The following is a 21621-nucleotide window of genomic DNA, read 5'->3' on the forward strand; positions in this document are numbered from 1 at the left end:
TGATTGTAGAGACGGCGAAAGTCTACAATATTAAAATTGTTGAAGTAGTTGGAGACGGCGTACGGTGGAAGATTTAAATTGAACAACGAAGCACAGTTCAGTTTATGAAGAAGGAAAGCTGTAAGCCTTCTTTTATTAACCTGAAGAGGCACTTCGGATTTATAAAAACAACCAGCAATTGAAACGTCTTTTTAAGTTGGACGAAGTACAGAGGCTTAAAGGAAGGGTATGTAAACCCAGGTTTTTGCATTGTTATTCATTCGCTGTTACCAGACAGACGGCCTGTGTTAATGTGTACAGGGAACTGGCGTTCTTTGTGGGACTGACTGATTGTTAAGATTCTTGCGGTGCACTAACATCACCGAGGACGCTGCTGGAAAGTACCACACTGCTTGTGCACGCAGAAAGTGCGCGTCTGTTCTTGTGGGACGTGAAGTAACAGCGTGTTTAATTCTTTTTACTCAACGGAGTGGATTTACAATGCATATAAGTCAGTGACGGTTATACCTCTGAGCTACGGGGAACAAAGGCTGAGAGGAGCAGAGATTGGCGCACACGGTGTACAGTGGAAGAAAAAACACTGTGTGCTTTATTTGAAGTACTGTTTTATTAGTTGTTAGGATTGGTCTCTGGACGGTATACTTTTTAACTTTAAGACCTGCAGCATATAAAGGACTTCCACCAAGTACCAGGAGGGGCAGTCGTGTCCACCTTGCAGTACAGGACCTCTGTAACCCAGGAGCAGCAGAGCTGAACCAACGTACTCGCTGGAGGAGGGGTGGCCTGTCTGTGCACTGCCTCTAGAGGGGACTGGAGGAACTGTATGCAACGCAGGAATAAAGTAACTGTGGTTTATAAGGGTTGGGAGTGCCCACTAGAAAGCTGAACCTACTCACCTTGCAGTTCCACGCCAGGAGGTTTAAGTGGATGGTGAGCGACGGACCTGAGACAATCCTGAACTTTATTACGTGTATGATTTACTCCCTCAAGACTACAGGGACACTCTATGTTGTGTTGTGGATAACGCAGAAAGAGCAGCAGCACAATAAAAGTTACTGTAGTTTTGCATTTCCTGTGTGGCGTCCATCTGTTCACCCTGTTCTACACCTTCTGGCTATCCTACACATTACGTAACTAATACCAACCGGTTACAATATATATATATATATATGATGAAACAATAGAGAACAGTTGTTTTCAGTTGCAGACCCTTTATCACAGCAGCGTGACATGACTTGAAGAACACAATTTTAGGGGAAATGCTTGCTGGCCATGACTTTCTTTCAGTTGAACATCAACCCTCATTGAATGTACCTGTGATTTTTAATTAGACAACGGGGTACTGTAGTTGGGTGTGATGCACTGTCTTTACGGATTCTGACCCCATCGTTGAGGTGAGATTAAAGCTCTGTGACCACAAATGCAGACGAGCCTGGCTCTTTTGCATAGTTGGTAAGAGGCCCACTTGCGATGTGCGTGGTTGAAGGTTCTCATCCAGCCTCCAAGTTCTTACGAACGCTTCCGTCTAAAAATGAGTCTGGAAATAATTATGTTAATTTCATCCAGTGGCTTATGAAGAGCATAAACCTGTTGTTATTGTATGGATGTATGGAAATATTTCAAATGGCAGTAATAAATCCTTGATACATTTGTCCATGTTAGTGCAATTAACAGTTATATCCATGGAAGGATTCGTGAAGGTCAGTTGTTTTATGTTAAAGTATCTGTGCCTAATGTGCAAAAAGAATGCGGCATAGCCTGTCAGGTGAGTTTGCAGAGGCTCAGTCATTAGGGTCATTCAAAAATCAATAAGACACCAGCCTAGAGAGAAACGATGTACTCAAAACAGTAAGCCTTAGTGGGCCAAATTTTTCCTTTAAGGTGCTACTTTCTCTCCCTTTTCTTCAATTAAAAAGAAAAAAAAAAAAATTTAAGCAAGAGAAGTTCAGTTAATGTGTTAGGAAGTAAAATGAACATGCTGTTTTTTTAAATTTTAGGATTACCTGATAACTCATATGTATGGCAATGCAGGAAGAGATGACCTGTGGAACAAGTTCTCTGAGGTAAAACACTAAATGTATTTGTTATTCATTTGTTTATTTTTTAAAGAGGCTACCCAAGTATACAAAATGGTCACAGATCACACACCCGTTGGTTAAAAATGAAATGTCTCAAACAGTGGATCGGGCTACTTAAAGTTACTTCAAGTGGTAATACCCATGTAGGATCATTTTACTACCTAAGTACCATGCCTTATAATGCTATTGCTGCTGATGCTTTCATCCAGGGAGCCTTTTTTAACCCCCTTACAACATTTAAATACAGAGAGGAAAAAACACATACACATTTAGTCAAAGTGTCATTAGCACTATTTTTCACAAAAGAGAAAAAAGACCTATTTCAAATCACAAACCACAAATAAATTCACTCACCCTTGAGTGTCCGTAAGTTGTTTCTAGTTATGTAACATTACCTATTGAGGAAAAAACGGTGCTAAATACATTTTGCAGAAAAAGTAGTTTTTAGATCATAAAATAAACCTCTTGGTAATTATTATTATTATTATTATTATTATTATTATTATTATTATTATTATTATGAAGTCTTTAGTCTTGTGTTAAAAAAAAAATGAGTTAAAGTTGTTTTTTTTTTAATAATCAGATACATTTAGTTTTATCTCATATTGCAGGATCACATTCTAGAGCAAGCAATGATTTACATGCACATATTGATGCATATCTGAAAAAAAAATAAAAAATGCTCACAATGTGCAACGTTTCAGGTTGGGTCGAATGTCCTTGCAGATGCTGCTGTTTAGTTTGTTTTCCATACATTATAATCACAGGCCTTTATTTCATGTGTCTCTCATGAAACAGCATTGCATCACCTACTGTTTTTGTCTGACCTTCAGAACTGCTTGGTGGGAACTTGGCAAGTCCTGAAATTAAAATTGATATCAACTGCTGGAACTTGATTAAATGGTACTAGACAGCAGAGGAGGGTGTCATGCTCGCTTCATGTCCAAAGCCTTTGAGATGCTGATGTTTCAACACCAACACCATTACATAATATTACATTGTATTTAAATAAGCACTTAAAGTAAATTTGAAAATTTCTGAACGCTGGCTTTAAGTATTCATTTATGCATGAAGGGCTTCCAAATTGAGTTCCGTTCAAAGTGATCATAAAAATTAAGTGTCTCATAATGTTCACATTCAGAGTAAATGTGGGTTTTCATTAGTGGCCCTGCTTGATTGACTCTCCCTCTAGGCGATGCAGAAGGAAGGAAGGGATATAAATATAAAGGAAGTGATGGATCTCTGGACACTGCAGATGGGCTACCCGGTGGTCACCATCACGAAGAACGACAGCGTGGACAACAGCGTAACGATCAGCCAGGAACATTTCATCTTTGACATCAAGGATTCTGCGCCCTCAAACAGCAGGTATTGCTTTTTGTTTAGAACCATGTGCAAAATACAGCAAGACAATATTCTCAGTTATATCGGTTTTCCTGCTAAATGCATTGTAGCAGTGTGAACAGGATGTCTTCAGTGATGGCGTCAGACCAGAAACACAGACTCAGGAAGTGCGGGTGAGAGCTGAAACGCTACGGCGTTCAGCTTCTTTTATTAAATAATAAATCAAAAACAAAAGTAGTTGGCATCTACAGACTTACGTCTTTCCTCTGACACTGTCTCTCCTAGTGCGGACAGCTGCAGGTTCTTATACTCTGGCCGAGGGGTTAACTAGCTGTTAATTATCTTATTACCCCTCGGCCACAGTCTGCACGAGTTTAGTAAGGATGCGTGACTGTCAGCTAGTTAAATAATCAGTAGCTGATCAGCCACGCATCCTCACAGGGTTTTTAAAATGCAAAACAAGAACAAATAACAAAATCGTCTTTCGCCGTAATAATCATGAATCATAATAAATAAATAATAAACAAAAGGCCTATGCTTTTGTTTGACTATGATCAGGATTACTATTCAGGCCCAGTGCTCATGAATGAGCACGGAATACCTGTGGTTGGATAACATTGCACATGTTCTCATAATGTAGGAAGTAGTGTTAGCTGGTCAGCTTCGGATCTCAAACCCAAACAATGATAATAGATTCGTACTCTAAGGGCACTCTCCCTGATATTGAGAATCAGTACTTGAGTGTAAATGCTGGGGTCCCATTGCTTACAGCACTTGAGGGATCAGTCACTCTTAAGTGTTGACTGAATACCAGCACATACCTGTACCCGACATTATATTTGTTTGTCTGCCACAAATCGCTGCATTTACATTTACACTGCGTGATCTTCTAAATAGTGGAACTATTTCTGTGGCTTAGCCAGTAAAGCTCCTAACCAGGATTCAAAAGTATGAGGTTTGAGTTTCCATTCAAATTCTGAACCTCCACTCTGTTTCCTCTTGACCATACCCTTCTAAAAGGTTACCATGTTAAAAGTATGGCAAATTGTAATAAAGCATAGTGTTTGCATAGTAAACCATAGGTAAGCATTGCATAGCCCAGAGAGATATGGTGAAGCATATTAAAAACAATGGCAAACCATGGTTATACATGTTAAACCTTTGACGCCTAGGTAGAATGCCCATATTTGGGCTTGAATATAACCACTTTGTGTTTAGCGCTTGTCGTTTGGCAACCTTACATCAGAAATTAAAACCCAATTTTTCTATAGAAAGGCCTTTAGTAGTTGTTTCCAATTATATAATGTATTTTATTGTGAAATGTATTATATGTTTTTTATATAAAAAGAAACAAGGGAAAATTAAGTTGTTTTTATTAAAATTAGTTTTTATTTAAAATTAGGTAATTTATTACCTGTCAAAAATGAACTGTGGGACAAATTAATAGTATAACTAAATATTTATAGCAACTATTTTATATAGCATCTTACCATACCGGCAAAGAAAATCAAAAACAAGATTAAAAACATGAATTATAACACTGGTGGATACCTACTGTCTCAGGTGTTTCATCGACAAGCCCAGCTAACTTATCTTGGCTGTCCATTCCTTTTCAACCCAATCCATCTGCTGCTGTCTTTTTAGACTATGTATTAGCGCTGCGATGTTTATCAGCATCTGGAGAGTGACAAATTTAGAAGAAAGGCCATTCCCGCATCCGGAGAGTGACAAATTTAGAAGAATGGCCATTCCCGTTGTATTCGGGAGCGAAGCATGCAGCAAACGTCTTATGTTCCATTTTAGCCATTTGGTAACAAAGCCAGCAGTTCCTATGCTTCTCTAGCTAGCCAGGAACATGTAACGTATGGAACGATGAGGGAGGCTGACTTCATTTGGCTGTTGACTCGTATAGCGGCATGTCGTTATCTATACCTATTCCTGCTAGCTGGCGAAAATATATGAGAATATTTTCTGCATCTTTCAAAACCGGCTGTTCCCTCATTTTTTTCGCGTAACTCTTGGAAGAGAAGGAAACTATTGGTGACCGCTATGTCAATAAAGTAGTTTATTACAAAATGACATTTTGGTTTGTCTGATGAAGTTTAAAACATGTGACTTTTAGGTGATTGAGGAGGTACCACAGTTTGCGTAACCGATCAGTGTTATTTTCAATGGCGGGATTGATGATATGTTGCGCAGAGATTATCGCTTTGAACGATCGTGTGTCATGAATGCCCTAACAAATCAATTACGAATATATAAAAAGCTATTTTAAATATGCAAAAAAACATATCAAAACAATGAATACTGTAGACAATGCACTTACTGACAGTGGAAGTGCTGGGTTGGTGCTCATCTGGTACGGCTTCTTCCTCTTCATCTCTACCCTCTTCCATCATCAGCTCCTCATCCAGCTCGTCCTCATCCAGTGGATCCATCCCCTCATGGTCCTCAAGGAAAAGGGTGTTGATATCCTCGAGATCAAGGGGCTTTCTGGTGGTCTTCAGGGACCATCGGGTTCTTGTAGTTTCTGCCAGCCATCTTTCAAACCTGCAAACTCCACACCTACACACAAAACAATTCAACAATCAATCAATCAACCAATGTATTTTTATATAGCGCCTTTCATGGCAGTGCCATGCCAAAGCATGGTGATAAAGCAGTCAATGTAAAAATGCAATGAATGTGGCAACCACTTTTACCAAGCAAACAAATAAATACAAAACAAAAGAATAAATAAAGGTGTGTGCGTACCATCAACAGCACATGCCTCTTCTTGGCCTTTTCAAGCGTCTGAAAAAAAGAAAAAAAACATTAAATACTATTCAAGTTCTTATTTTAGATATTGAATCTAAATGTGTATTGAATTATAATTTCAGAAATAATTACCTTCAAAAAGAGCCGTAGATCAGGCATCTGTTCTGTTGTGGCCGGAGTTGTGTGACTCAATAAAAACTTCAAAATATGCGCTGGTAGACGCGTTCCTGTGTCGTCACTTTGTTGACGTGTATCATGGGAATTTTTCAATGACAAGGCTCTGAAACACTGATTTGCTTCCCCCATGGCTTATTTTTGCTGTGAGACATCTCGGAAAAGAGAGTGTGTCATCGGTGATTAAGCACCGAAATTAGAATGGCTCGGCGCCAAAGGGTTAAATGCTTAATATAATCACGGGAAATGCATGGGAAATTAGAATGGCTCGGCGCCAAAGGGTTAAATGCTTTTTTTTTTTTTTTTTTTTTTAATTTAGTCATCGCCAATTATTTTTACCCCGGTTTTCACCCCAATTTAGCATGCCCAATTATTATCTGTATCCCCGGCTCACCGCTCGCAACCCCCCCGCCGACTCAGGAAACGGAGGCTGAAACACGCGTCCTCCGAAACGTGCTCCTTCCAAGCCGTCATTTTTCGCACTGCAGATCCACAGCAATGCTACCAGACCTATAGTGCCGGAGGACAACACAGATCTGGCGGCTCCGCTGCAGAGCCACAGGCGCCCTATCGGCCACAGGGGTCGCTGATGCGCGGTGAGCCGTGGATTCCCCTGCCGACCTAAGCCCTCCCTACCCGGGCAGCGCTCAGCCAATTGTGCGCCGCCCCCTAGGAACTCTCGGTCACGGTCAGCTGTGACATAGCCTGGATTCGAACCAGCGACCTCCAGGCTATAGGGCACATCCTGCGAGGAGCGCCTTTACTGGATGCGCCACTCGGGAGCCCCTTAAGGGTTAAATGCTTAATATAATCATGGGAAATGCATGGGAAAACTGCAGAATTAATGAGCAGATTTACAGCGGCAAACTTCTATAAAGGCATGGATACCAACCAGCTGTTCTCACACATCAAGTGGCTCCGTTTCCTGTGGCCTAGGGAGGAGGGGTGGTCTTGACAACTGAATCTTTGAATGCTTTCAGAAATTCCAGCTCGAGGCAGTGGACCTGAACTAATGGAACATTTTCCAAGCTCTTATAGATTGTAAAACTTTTGGCTTTTTTTCACTTGATGAGTAGTGTCACTGGAGAAGAGCAACAGCTTTGATATGACTTTGATCGGCTCAAGGCATTCAAATGCTTGTCAGGATTTGTGTTAGGCTAGTTTTGATGTAATAGAGAAACGGTGCCTCTTTCCCAGCATGTAACGTGCAGTATTATAGTCCATATCATTGTATGACTCAATGTGGCAAAGTGGTAATTAGTAGAGCAGGTGAAGTGCAGGTGCAGTAATCCAACAAGAAAAGACAGACAACAAAGTACGGGTGAAATGGTTTCTGTTTTATTGTAATCCAAATGGTTTGAGTACCAAAACAGTAAACAATAAGAGGGCTGGCAATACACAGCGATGTGTATTGCGCAGTGGATAATTATGAGTTGCAGTCCTGTAAATAATAATAAACAATAGTCCAGTACATACACACACAAGACACAAACACCGTCACCAGTCCAAAGTGAGTGCTGTAGTGCTCGCTGTGAAGTACAATGTATCTGTGATTCAATGTGCAGGGTTGTCTGGGTTTAGCGCTGACCGTGGGCGACAGCTCTGGATCGTATTAGCTATCTAGACTAACAAACAAACAAACAGTGCGTTTTAGACAGACAGACAAAACAAACAAAACATTCACGTAATAATCACAGTCGGTTCTTAGTGTAACCATCACAAGGAACAGCTTACATCACTACATCACTACGTCCCCTTTATATACCGCCAACCATGACCCCTTGGTTAACGAGTGCACCTGCTCCTCCAATCCACGGATGCCGCGCCGTTTCCCTTCTGGGTCAATGGTTAGTGTACCGTAGCTCCGCCCCCGTTCTAGATGGCTGACTTCCACCGAACCCTGGGAATGAATTGTCAGGCAATCCAGTCCAGGGTACTCTGTTCCCTTTACTCAGCACCCTCACTGGTCGGGAAAGAGATCTAACATCAAGAATCATTCGATCTCTGTCACACTCAAATAACTACTTACTGCCAGCAACAGACTAACCGGGCCAGGCTTACATTGCTGTCTTGTGGGGCTGGAGGAGAGAGGGATTGCTGCAAATGTCCTCATGCAGTATCAGCTGAATCCCCTAGAGCTACTGGATGAACAAACAGTCAGTCATCTACCCACCACTGAACAATTTAGTGGGCGGGGGCATTGTGATGATGGTGATACTATGGTGATGTTGTGGTCAGAGAGAGGGAGGAACATGCTGTCTTTAGTTCACACTCCAAGCCTTTGGAAATGAGATGGCTACTTTAAAGAGTGCTCTCGTCTCCAATAATAAAACACTCTGTTTAGACAATCAATATTCTGATATATTTTTACTTCACTTACTCTATGATGGTTAATTTCATCCCTGATCGTATCTTGCAGCTGCAGTACAAAAATGCAATGTATTACACGGTCTGGCTGCAAGGATTGTTCTCCAGAGTCTTGAAATATTATATCCAGTCACATTATTATTACTTAGTCATTTAGCTGACACTTTTATCTTGGGGGTGAACTATGCATCACAACTGCTGCTGCAGAGTTACTTACAATAGGACTTTATGTCTCATCTGAGGGACACAGCACAAGGAGGTTAAATGACTTGCTCAGGGTCTCACACAGAGTCGGTGGCTGAGCTGGGATGTAACTTGAAACCTCCTGGTAACAAGCCCCTTTCTTTAACCACTGGATCACCAAGGTAGCATTTTATGATTAAGTTAAAAATGTTTTTACTAAGCAGTGCGATTAGGCTTTCCTGGGTTTCCAGGCTTGGAGTGACCTTGGATTATCCATCTCACTGGAGATTAAAAGCATGTAAAACTCAGGAAGGAAATTATTTGTAAAATCTGATTTGAAGCAGACCTGTTTCTTCCACATCACTGTTTGAAAAATGTTGTGTCCTGAAATCAATACTCCAATCTAGCAAAGATATTAATAGCATCCTGGAATTGCAATTTCTGTGTACACTATTCATCTCTGTTACTATGTTAAATAAATGATGCACATTGGTATATACATTTTCAGAACCCAGGTTCCATTGATATTGTTGAAGTTAGATTACATCTATGTTTCCAATAGTTGATGTATTGTTTTTTCATTGCAACTGAGGTTACATTTGCATGAGTAAAACATGATTCTTTACAAATTACAACCAGAGCTTGGCATTCATGCATTACTGACTACTAATAATGTTTGTTTTTGTTTGTGTGTTTTTTTGTAAATACTGTATTATATTACACAGTTTACAGTGCTTCTTCTAGGGTTAAAGAAAATGTGATATCAAATTTGTAAAGAGATAAATAATGTATGTCTAACGTATGCCCGTCATTTTGGACTATTTTTGACCCCTGAATAAATGCCATTGAAAACATCATGCATTCTACTACAGGTACTACCTGTGAAACTGGTTAGCCACAATAACTGCTACATTTGCTGCCCCACACACTTTTTCTTGTTGATAGGCCTATGTATTTTCCTGCTAATGGAGGGATACTTTAAGCACAGGGTTACTTTCAGTTCAAGCAGTGTAAGGTGTGTAAGGTGTATGGGGAGACTTTTTTTTAATGTGGATATACCATAGTACTGCCCGAAAAATATAAACCAGATTGAGCCCTGTGCATTATATCACAGTAAAAATGCACAAACAGCAGCTATCCTTTTGCATCGCAGTCAATCTGTTGTAACATTCGACCAGTTAAAGGTTTGTTAAAAACCCTGCACTGCTAAATAACCCAATTGCACTTTTTTTAAACAAGTACAGCACAGTAATGGGTTAACTTAATCCGCCATTGAGATGAGATGAATTATTCAAGATCATTTGCAAGCCAATTTAGAAATCCCTTCACTCGTTGCATCTCAGCTGCAAATGGAGAAAAACACTTTGCATCATTAATGTACAGACTTTGCGTTTCTGTTGCGGATTCCTAACAGAGCTCTTTATTTTGAAACTTTACTTAATGAGATCAAATATGTGTGCTCTGAAAGCAACAGTCACCGAGGAAATGGGATTCGAAACCTGGCAGAAACCACCTGACCTGCTTAGCCTTCCACTTCCATGTCTCCCTTTCCTTTTAGAAATCAACCAAGGGCATTCTGTGACATTTCAAGCCAGGACATTTAACCAGACTATTTGTAACTTATTTGATCACCTAGCGAATTTAAAGTTGTCTGTGATTACCAATACAGAATCTGCACTGAGCAAATCCAATCCCTCAGGGGTTTTTTTTTTTAAATGTATTGCTTCATGTTGCATATAATTTAAAATTCTCTTACCCCCTTTCTTACAGGTATGCCGGGAGGGCAATAAAAGGCAGTTCTTCAAAATGCAACTACCTGATCAACACTCCTGGCCTGAACAGTGTTTTTTTTAATTTCTGTGTAATATTTTTTCTGGCAAAAGGCAAAGATTATCGCCAACTAATCAGTGACCCAACTTTTGAAGCAATACAGTGTTCAATACAGGATCATCCGAAGATTGGTTCCAATGATATATTTCCCAGCAAGCATTCTTCCCATATTATAGACCCCACTCTTTATTTTAATTGTATTTTAAGAAATACAGTAGCCTAGAAAACTAAAGAAACTCACTAAAGAGATTTGTATACAAAAAAAAAAAACATTTAAAGGTTAATCTGTCTGTGTGTGCCTATTTTTAAACACAGTGGTTTAAAGAATATGGAGATATTGAAGGAACCCATCTTCATGGAAAAAAAGCTGATGGATTATTATATCCCAACTGAAACTTTTGTCCATTTTTAATTACAGTAGTTAATGCTCTTTGGTAGCAGCATTGTGAAACACTATGATAATGCAATGGTTAAGTACTGGAAACTAAAAAGCAGCTACATTGGTAAAACCATTGGTAAAACTGTATCATAATGGGAAAAACAACCATACTTTGACATGCCAAAGGTATCACAAAATCATGATCACACACACTATGCACTGGCATTTTATTGCAGGCAGTGCTGTGGTCTGCTAATGGTTCTGCTAGAGTGTTTCAAGGTAATACAGTATTACCATATAATGATATCCCAGTGGTATTTTTAAAAACAATTATGTAAGGGTATCATTTGTATGTATTAGGTAGATAATACATTGTGTCAGTCCTTTTTTATTTTAATGATATTGCTTTTAATAAAATATCACTCCAAATGAACTAGCTGAAATTAGTTTTTTTTGTGTGTGTTTTTTTTATATCCAATTTAAATTTAGCCAGTCAAAGCCGGTGCAGTTTCACTGTCTTACTGTTTGTCAAACGCACTCCTTAATTGTAAATGTGTTGCAGTCTCATCTGTCTCAGCCCTGATTTTGTTTTCCTTCTCTTTTTTTTCAGCTCCCAGTGGCAAATTCCATTAACGATTTCAGTAGGAAATTCAAGTCACATTTCCCCCGAATCAATCATATGGGTTTCTAATAGAACAGGTACATTCATATTTTTTGTCTCTCCTGCTTAGGTGTCATTTACAACAGAAGCGTTCTGGCTTTAGAATGCTCCCCAAGCATAAAGGGACCCTTGTGAAAACACTGTTATTTACTGTGTACCTTCTGACTAGCAATGGTAGAATGCGTAATGGTTTGGTTTTTGAGCTGCTCATGCATCGTGATAAGTGAGATCAATTTGTCTTGTCTCACTTTGATTTTCTTCTAACTTGGTCTTAAAATGTAGACCTGCTTCCCAAATATATTCAAGGTCTCCAATGCAATTCAATTCAGATTTTTAACATATTTCAAAGGGAAGGCTGTATTTGAATTACTGACTGCTGCAAAGGGAGAGTAAATTAATTTCATATTATGTTGCTCTGTCTTACTAATTTAGAGGGAAATGATGGTTCTATTTATAATATTATTGATGGGTTTATTCCCAGTTAAGGTTTATATTCCACTGAGACAGCATATCATATCTCATATAGATTCAATATATATGTTTTTTCCAGTCAGTAGAAAATTCTCAACACAGAAAAATGACTGGTGTAAATTAGAAAAAACAAAGAAACAAAAAAAAAAACTATATATGTAATACAATATAATTATTCCCTTGCACATCCCTTAGTCCCTGTTCAATTTCCAGTTTCATTTTCTCAACATAAGATTAGAATTGGAAAATCTATTTCCCACAATGAGTTCCTGAAGTAGCCAAGGCTATTTGAGGTGCAGAGGTCGAAGGTGAAACAGCAGAAGCTAGGGTTCCAAACCAAGATTTCTGGGTACCTCTGCACTGTAAGACTATTATATTACCTGGTGACTTTTGTATACCTGCCATGGCAAAAAAATAAATAAATACTGTATTGAATTGATGGACTCCATCCATCATGCAATATTGAGTGACCCAAGGATTAACGCTTTTTCAAGATGGATGGTGGCCATTAATGCTCTTTTTACCCAACGCCCCAAACTGTTGTTGCCCATCACCTGATGTCTGTGCTTTCTAGGGTTCATCGATCTGCTTGAATGTTTTTTCCACAACAACAGCGTGAAGTGACCAAGTGACTTTAAAGTCCTCTATATGAAAGCCCTTCATTTTCAGTTTGTACTGTTTTAAATTCTATGTGTTGGTTTATACAGCTGTGGCCAAAAGTTTTGCATCGCCCTATACAATTAACTCATTTCGCTTCATAAAGTGGAATGAAACCTGCTGAATAATGTTACGTTAACATATTGAATTACATACCGCTTTGTAGTTTTTTTCCATATACTTGACAAACTGACAAAAACGGAAAAATGTGACCTTGCAAAATCTAACATGGCTTCCGGTAGACTTCTGCGTTATCATTTTGTAGTTTCTTTGATTATATGATGTTAAATAAAATATAGTTTTTGTGTTTTATTATGTCTCAATCATAAAATTATAGGTGGTGCAAAACTTTTGGCCAGAGCTGTAAGTCGATTTTCACTCAAAACGTGTGTAATTTGAGGCTGTCTGTTTAACATACTGTTGCACTGATACATATTGTCAATTTATATCCAATGTAAATGTAGCCAGTCAGACTGAGCATTGTTTTTAATAGTGCAGTACAGTATCTTCTAAAATGAATGAATGGGTGAGCATGTTCAAAAGGCTTTCACATAAAGATATTTTGAACATGTCCACACTTCCATGTGGAGATGTAGTAAAACATTAATAATCCTGAATCTTTACGGGGTCCATACGTACCCTAATAAAAGTTTACTATGGCATACCAAATGCAGTAAAGCAAAGTAAAGCCATTGTGAACTCATGGCACAGCACAGGTAAGCATATTCAAGCATAGTACAAACCATGGTTAACCATAATCAACACTGTAAATACATTGCATGAATGGAGAATGGATAAATAACTTTCAAAATTACACGTGCAAGTTTAAAACGTGTTATACATTGCTCTTTATTTTTAGAATCCCACAAAATCGGCTCAGTGGATGATGGGAGTTGGTTGCTTGGAAACATAAACCAAACCGGATACTTCAGGGTAAACTATGATCTCAGAAACTGGAGACTTTTAATTGAACAGCTGATGAGGAACCCTGAGGTAACGGATTTTCTTTTTGTTCTTGTACCATTTTATTTTTTAATCTCTTCTCTGTGGACCCCCTGCTATTCTCTGTTTACACTAAACAGCTTGTGATTGATGCTTCCAGGTGATTTCCGTTGGTAACCGCGCAGGCCTCATCGACGATGTGTTTAATCTTGCCAGGTACGGTGTGTATTCTGAAAAGTTTCAGCGGTACAGTACATTGCTGGTTATTTTTCTGCTTTTTTTCTACTTAAGTAGAGAACAAAATCTGTTTGACCCATTTATGTGCAAAACATTTTCCTAGACATTATGAGTAGTCATTCAACCAGCCACAAACTGTATGTGCTGCAGGGACTTTCCAAGTTTTAAGTAGTGCAATATTTACAGCAAGTTAAGTCTAGTGGATATGGGTTTTTTTGTAAAGTGTTCCTATTTTTTTGTTTGTTTTTTTAAGCAAATTTTTCTGCCATGGCCCAGATGTTTGTTATAGGGGCTGGACTATAAGCACTGCACTGTTTGCTAATGCTTCTATGCATACTTCACTGCTTTGGCTTCGTGTTTGTTCCTGCATGCACTCACACCAAGTCAATCCTTCTTTTAAGCTGGCAAAGGCAACACAGCCGATTTCATTTTCCTTTTTTGTGTGTTATTTTGTGTCACAGATTTTGTATCCCATTCAAATGTTTATTATGTTCAAAACAGAATCAAGCATGCTAATTGTTCACATAGGTGTTTATAACAGCATTTTGCTTGTTTTTGTTCTCTGAGCATCCAGTCATACTTTGACACTTATCGGTATTGTAAACCCATGCTAGTGTTTTGTACCTCTGTCCAGCATATGGTACATTCATTTATTTAACTGACACTCCAAAACAGAACCACACGAAACCCCATTTGACAGCTTTGCCTGCAGCATGTCCATGAAAATTTTGCGCTATGCGTTAGTTTTGACTGCTACCAGGCTCCCTATGTAGAGCACTCTGGAATGAAACAGATGTCAGTCCTTTCCTAAGCCATGTGAAAAGCTGTTCAGTCTAAGTTTGATGCGTCATTTTGTTCATATAGAAAAAACAAAACAACAGCAACAAAATTTGATGCTGTTTTATTTTTTTATTACTTGTAACAACTGCACTCGTTAAAGTTGAGAGTTACGTACTATAACTGTGCAGCTGCGATTGCTGTCTCACGGCAACCCAAGAAGGAGATTGTTTTTAGAGTGACTGATGGTTAAATTGGTAATCGGTGAGCAATCATGACAAGCATCCTCCTGTTAACCCTTTAATGTCCAGATACTGCAGCTCAGCTGTTCATTTAAGATGGAATCCTCTGACTGTTATTCTAATCTGACAGTCTCTCTTTAGTGTAAATAAAGGAAGTAAGTCCAAATCCTCGACTCATTAGTTAATGCTGTCTTAGGCTGGATTTTAATTCTGAACACTCATTTGTCAATCTCTATTACAACGAACATAGTGTAGGTGAGCATATACATACACCTTGATGCTTCTCAGTGAAAATGAATGGCAATTAGATTGCTGTAGAGGCTGCTGTACATGGGAAAGACCAGCTGCTCAATGTTATTTAGCTATTTGAGGTTAGATACAGTGGTCCAAGATGACGAATGCTCAAATGAGTGGCCTCTCCTGACCTCGCTACCTCAATCTCAATCTGATCAAATCACTGCTGGGAAACTGAAGAGAAACAGAAACCTCCTAGTTAATGAAAGCTGTTCCATTCATACCGAGGATTCTGATCTTGTCAAATAACCAAACCTATGTGAGGTTCTTAACAGCAACGTTACTGATGCCGATAATTATACATTTTTTTGGTATTATTATTTATTTTAAAATGTCTACTTTTCATTGTCAGACTATGAAGGAGCATGTGGATTAAGAGTGGATTCCGTTATATGAGAAAAAGATAACGTCAAGCTTCTTTAATGAAAATATACTGTATACATTTTCCTTTCTATTATTATGTATTATGATTCTTTTTTGTTTGGTGATGTGACCTTGTAGCTTTCTATCCTTACAGGGCTGGATACTTGCCCCAAAACATTCCTCTTGAGATAGTGCGCTACCTTTCTCAAGAGAAGGAGTTTCTGCCCTGGCACGCAGCCAGTCGTGTGCTCTATCATCTTGACAAACTGCTGGACCGCACAGAAGAATACAGCATCTTTAGTGTAGGTGAATTATACACATCGTTAATACTGAAAAGGCAGAACTCGTTATTAAGGAAAGAGCAACTTTGCAATATTATTATTATTATTATTATTATTATTATTATTATTATTATTATTATTATTATTATTAATAATAATAATAATAATAATAATAATAATAATAATAATAATAATAATAATAATGTATTACATTACATGTAGACTGAAAAGGAGGTAGCAGCTGTTTTTAAATGTTGCCAAAACAAATTTATCTCACCCCAAAGTATATTTTCCTATAAATCTGAAAATAATTATCTGCACTAGTTTTTATATTGTAGAGTGTCCTTGTAAAAACAATGTTGGTCCACTACCCATTGAAACACATTTAGTGTAGGGCCAGTGTGAATTCCACTGGAAACCTGTCATTGAAGTCCCTCTACAAGACTGCTCAATATCCTCAATGTGTGCCTGTTTGACTTGACAGTTCCCTCTGGCAGTGATTTTCTTTGGTCAGCCTGTTCTGGCTGCAAGTTATGTTTTCCCCGTGTCCTTCCACTGCAAAATCCCATTCCACACGGTTGTTTTTGGATATGTGGTTAGCTCACAGGTGTCCCCATTGCTCTTCCCACTAATATGGCGCCCGACTATTACACCTCGTTCAGACTGTCAGACAGCTTTCACCTTGGAGGCGTGGCTTCAAACTGGGCTGTATCAGCTGTGGCTTGACCTTTTATACCTGTTACCATCCGTACTGTGCAAATCATCAACCCCTGACGAGGTGCGGAGCATTAGAGGCTCCATCTCAGATGTGATCGAGCACTTTTTCTAGGATTCTGTATGCAACCCCCCTTGGTTGTACCACAATTTCAACTGATTCTGTGATTTGTGTCTCTTAACAGGAATACATATTGAAGCAAGTTGCCTCAATGTATCACAAGCTCGGCTGGCCCACAAGTGCTGTGAATGGCTCTGTTGCGCAAGCCACTTATCAGACTGAGTACTTTCTTTCTTCTTAATTCAACTCTGTCTTTGCAATTAATGCCACACATTACGAGGAGCTCTTAATTGAAATGTGCTTTTTTCCTCCCTCACAGGGAGCTACGCCGAGAAGTTATTATGTTAGCCTGCAGCTTCGGGAGCAAGCACTGTCATCAGCAGGCGATAACTCTTATTTCTGAATGGATATCAAGCAACAAAAACAGGTGCAGGAGACTTTAGGTTGTACTGATGCAGGGTACAAGTAGTAAAGTTCACATTCCTCATCAAATTGTAATAATCGCATGAACCTATTCTTGTGCAAATGCATTGAGCAAACTCTGTTATGGTCATCGCGTGTCTTGTCAGAGGTACATCATGTAGCCACTTTTAAGGATAGTTGTATTCGTAATATAATAAATAGCCACACTGCCAGTACTTGGTGAAAATCATAATGAGTGACTCCTTGTGCACTGTTCTGGTCAATAGAGCTTACTCTTGACGCATACAGGTTATTCTGCATTTTGATTGCTGCCTTTCAGATGTCACAGAGGACAGAAATGGCTTACCCCTATGTGTCACCAGTTGCTTTCGACTGCATATAAATGGATATCAAGTTGTTATTGTGGGATAATTACCACCTGGCACAGCTACAGAGGAATAGAGTGAATGGGTTTTAAATATAAAGCACAGAGTTAATAAGAGGGTTAAAGAATATAATTTACTTTGACTTTTGACTTTGAATACCTGACCTCTCACATGCAGATGTAGTTTTCTAGCATTTACATTCATACTGGTGTACCCCGTTGCTTTCAGCAATTCAGTGCTGTCTCCTTTTAATCACATTATACTTTCTAGTTTTAACCTCTTTGATTGATTGTTCTATTGGTTACCAAGTCCCGATGCACTAACGTTGTTTATCAAAGGCATCGGTGCTTGCTGATGTGCATGGAGGTTTTACCCTTCTCTCCTCCACCTGTGACTTTGGATCAGCCATGATCCAGTTCCAGCATAGCATTCCCTTTCCACTTTGGATCAGCCATGATCCAGTTCCAGCATAGCATTCCCTTACCACTTTGGATCAGCCATGATCCAGTTCCAGCATAGCATTCCCTTTCCACTTTGGATCAGCCATGATCCAGTTCCAGCATAGCATTCCCTTTCCACTTTGCATCAGCCATGATCCAGTTCCAGCATAGCATTCCCTTACCACTTTGGATCAGCCATGATCCAGTTCCAGCATAGCATTCCCTTTCCACTTTGGATCAGCCATGATCCAGTTCCAGCATAGCATTCCCTTTCCACTTTGGATCAGCCATGATCCAGTTCCAGCATAGCATTCCCTTACCACTTTGGATCAGCCATGATCCAGTTCCAGCATAGCATTCCCTTTCCACTTTGGATCAGCCATGATCCAGTTCCAGCATAGCATTCCCTTACCACTTTGGATCAGCCATGATCCAGTTCCAGCATAGCATTCCCTTACCACTTTGGATCAGCCATGATCCAGTTCCAGCATAGCATTCCCTTTCCACTTTGGATCAGCCATGATCCAGTTCCAGCATAGCTTTCCCTTACCACTTTGCTCTCTGTGTCCCTTTTGTCTTCCAGCTTCATTCCAGCGAGGAGCAGAAAAAGGTTAAAAACTCAACTCAGCATTTCAGTAAATTGCAGCTGTAGTCTTGAAAGTGTTTGAAGTACTGACTTCTTAACCAGCATTAATTACTTATTACACTCACTGGTTATTTTATATACATGTTATGTACATACAGTAAAATGTCACTTCACATGTTATAATATTTTCAGTCCATTTATTAGCGATAACAAATTAGTCCTGTGACCATTTCATGCTTGACATTTGGAGCATGCAGTACCTATAAATCAGCTCCATTTTGATTTAGCTATTACACGAATGGAAGAATGCTCAGCAGACTGTAGGAACAAGGTGCTTCAATGTTAATGCTGCTTGTAAAGCTTATATGCCCGAGCTACAGTTACTGAATAAGAAATATCTTACCAAACTATTTAATTGTGCGTTTTCCGACTGCAATGACTATTAACCTTCGTAGCATTTCCTCAGACAGTAGGGTCAGCATTCTGAGCACTGCTTCTCATACACTGCTGCGCTCCTGCAGTTTGAACTGCTTAGCTTTACTTTAATGGCAAATTTAATGATAAGCATTGAATGTGTCTTGAGCCTTTACCAGAGCAGAATCTCATCAGCGATTTTCCCAAGTTTTTTTATGATGTTTTTTCACTGTCCGTGCACGCGTGTTTGCAGGATACTTTGTGCATTTGAATACAAGATTTTTTCCCCTTTTACTTGGAACAGGGCAGAGTTTTACTCAAGTGTGTTACAACACTTTCTCTAAATGTAATCGTAATGTAATGTCTAATACATGGCAGTAAAAGCTTTTTTCTAGCCTCATCCAAGGTCATTTTATGGAAATGAAGTCTTTTGGTTCAGGTAGAAAAGATCCTAAATATGTTGGTAGTGTGCCGTTTTTCAAAATGTATTAGCTGTTACTCACTCATCTTCCAATAATTAGGCAGTTGAGGTTTTGCTGTGTATTATAAGCCTGCCAAACTCCGATTGAGGTCACACACTTTCCTCAGTGGCTCAAAGATGTGTGTCGTGTAGCTGCAAGTCAGCAGCTCTGCCTCACAGTCTCTCACTGCTCCACTTCTTCAACCAAGCAATGGAGCAGTTTGGGGGTGATATCGTTTTGAACCGAGTTAAGAGTAAAGTTATTTCACAGAACAATAATTAATCTTACATCCCACACATTTTAAGTTATCAGCCTATGTATCTCATATCCACATAACAAAGGGAAAGCCTTTGTTTACACTTGCATTTCCAATGAATGTAGATAAACACAACACAACTGCATCTTAAAACTGACCAACACTTATTTATATATTGAAAACCTTTTTTTATTTACCCAAACTAAAGTTGTGTATTAGCCACACTGCAAACACTAAAATCTGAACTTCAGTATATATATTTTTTTCAATATAAAAACCCTTTAAAAGAAGAATTTAAAATCTTGCACTGTAATGAATGAATGTTCCATTCTATGGCATGCAGTTACTTTATGCTTTATTTATTATTTGTCTTTTTCTTGTTTTCCCCCCCCAGCTGTATCATTGTATCATTTTGGAATGGAGTAACAGAACACCGACCTGTGACCTGGGCTTCAATTTATAACATCTGTGCTGTTTTCCGTACAGTACGGCGGTTATTTCATATTGATTTTTTTCATTTCTAATGCCATTGATATCCTTCCAGAATCCCACCAAATGTCAGGGACATCGTTTACTGCACTGGAGTGTCACTAATGGACGAGGATGTGTGGGAGTTCATATGGATGAAATTCCACTCGTCGACTGCCATCTCAGAGAAAAAGGTGCTGCTGGAGGCACTGACTTGCAGTGATAACACATTCTTATTGAACAGGTAGGTGAGCCCTCAGGGCCTAATAGGCTTGCCTAGTTCTTACAAAATGGGGACAAAAATTAAATAAGTTCAGTACTCTCCTTCGTTGCATATACTGTATGCAATGACAGCTGTTGCAAGTAAACTTTAATTAGGCAGGTTATAGAATTGCCTCCTTTAATGGTCTTCATTAAACATCTAAGTATACACTTACCCACTGGACATGACCAGTCATAATTACCTTAGAATACATTCCATCTAGGCAGTCTCTCAACTAAACACTTTGCTTTAAAAAAAATACAAAATACAAATATAGTCGACAGTATGTTATACAGTATATCGTCTGAAACCCCTTCAAGATTTTTTTACCAAATAATTGGGGTAGATAAATGTTTATTCTACTAAAATTGCATATTTTCAACTGTGGTTAAAATGCAAGCAAATGACTAACTCCTACAGGCGAATAATAAACTCCACTGGCCTGTTGAATTCAAATTACTTTAAGTCTGTACGGTTCTGCTCCAGGTTACCCATTGTTACAGCTGCGGGACAACTAAGAGGATTAGACATTTGCCCCAAGAGCAGTGAGTAGCCGAGCTTGGATTCGAACCAGCATCTGTGAGCCTCAGGCATTCCCCTTAATCACTACTGTGGCATACAGGGGGCCATACATGTGTATTGCTTTGCACCATTGCTGATTAAAGCAAACGGAACGGTTACAGCTCCTTTTACCCAGATTGCTGTGTTTTATTTATGCAGTAGGGTTGGCAGGAAGTGAGCTGCTGCGCCGCATTTCATAGGCCTCATGCACTGAGCATATCATGCATCTCTGCCCCATTTGTCCTTTAGGTAAGTTTGAGTTCCTGATCATGATCCATTGGGGAAATGAGATTAGAACTCCCAGCAATTGGCTGCTGTCCTTTTTATGAAAATAAATGTATCCCCACTATGGAGGCTGATCTTGCATTTAAGAAGCTGACATCCCCATTTGTATTCTTGAATCTGTTCATTTCTTTAGTAGTTATGTTAGAGTGAAAAGGTCTGCCACTGTGAATAGAACTCTGTGTCTCCCCGGGTGCCATGATAAAAACTGCAACTCTGCATCATCCTATTAAGATATTGATACAATATAAAAATATAAATTCTGGATGGGGTGTCAGAGTTTGTCTGTGT

At 39.1% G+C, this 21621-nt stretch overlaps 1 protein-coding gene across 1 annotated transcript in view; it reads left to right on the plus strand.

The window, feature by feature from the left end:
- Window positions 1–21621, plus strand: part of LOC117419986 (thyrotropin-releasing hormone-degrading ectoenzyme-like) — a 97068-nt gene that overhangs the window by 71216 nt on the left and 4231 nt on the right. The window contains exons 8-16 of the mRNA XM_034033455.3: window positions 1998–2063; window positions 3271–3446; window positions 11723–11811; window positions 13761–13894; window positions 14004–14059; window positions 15911–16058; window positions 16937–17034; window positions 17132–17239; window positions 20302–20469. Coding sequence (XP_033889346.3) covers window positions 1998–2063; window positions 3271–3446; window positions 11723–11811; window positions 13761–13894; window positions 14004–14059; window positions 15911–16058; window positions 16937–17034; window positions 17132–17239; window positions 20302–20469 — 1043 coding nt within the window. The remainder of the gene's footprint in view (window positions 1–1997; window positions 2064–3270; window positions 3447–11722; window positions 11812–13760; window positions 13895–14003; window positions 14060–15910; window positions 16059–16936; window positions 17035–17131; window positions 17240–20301; window positions 20470–21621) is intronic.

This window comes from Acipenser ruthenus, chromosome 14, assembly GCF_902713425.1.
Source record: "Acipenser ruthenus chromosome 14, fAciRut3.2 maternal haplotype, whole genome shotgun sequence".
In the NCBI taxonomy this organism is placed as follows: Eukaryota; Metazoa; Chordata; class Actinopteri; order Acipenseriformes; family Acipenseridae; genus Acipenser; species Acipenser ruthenus.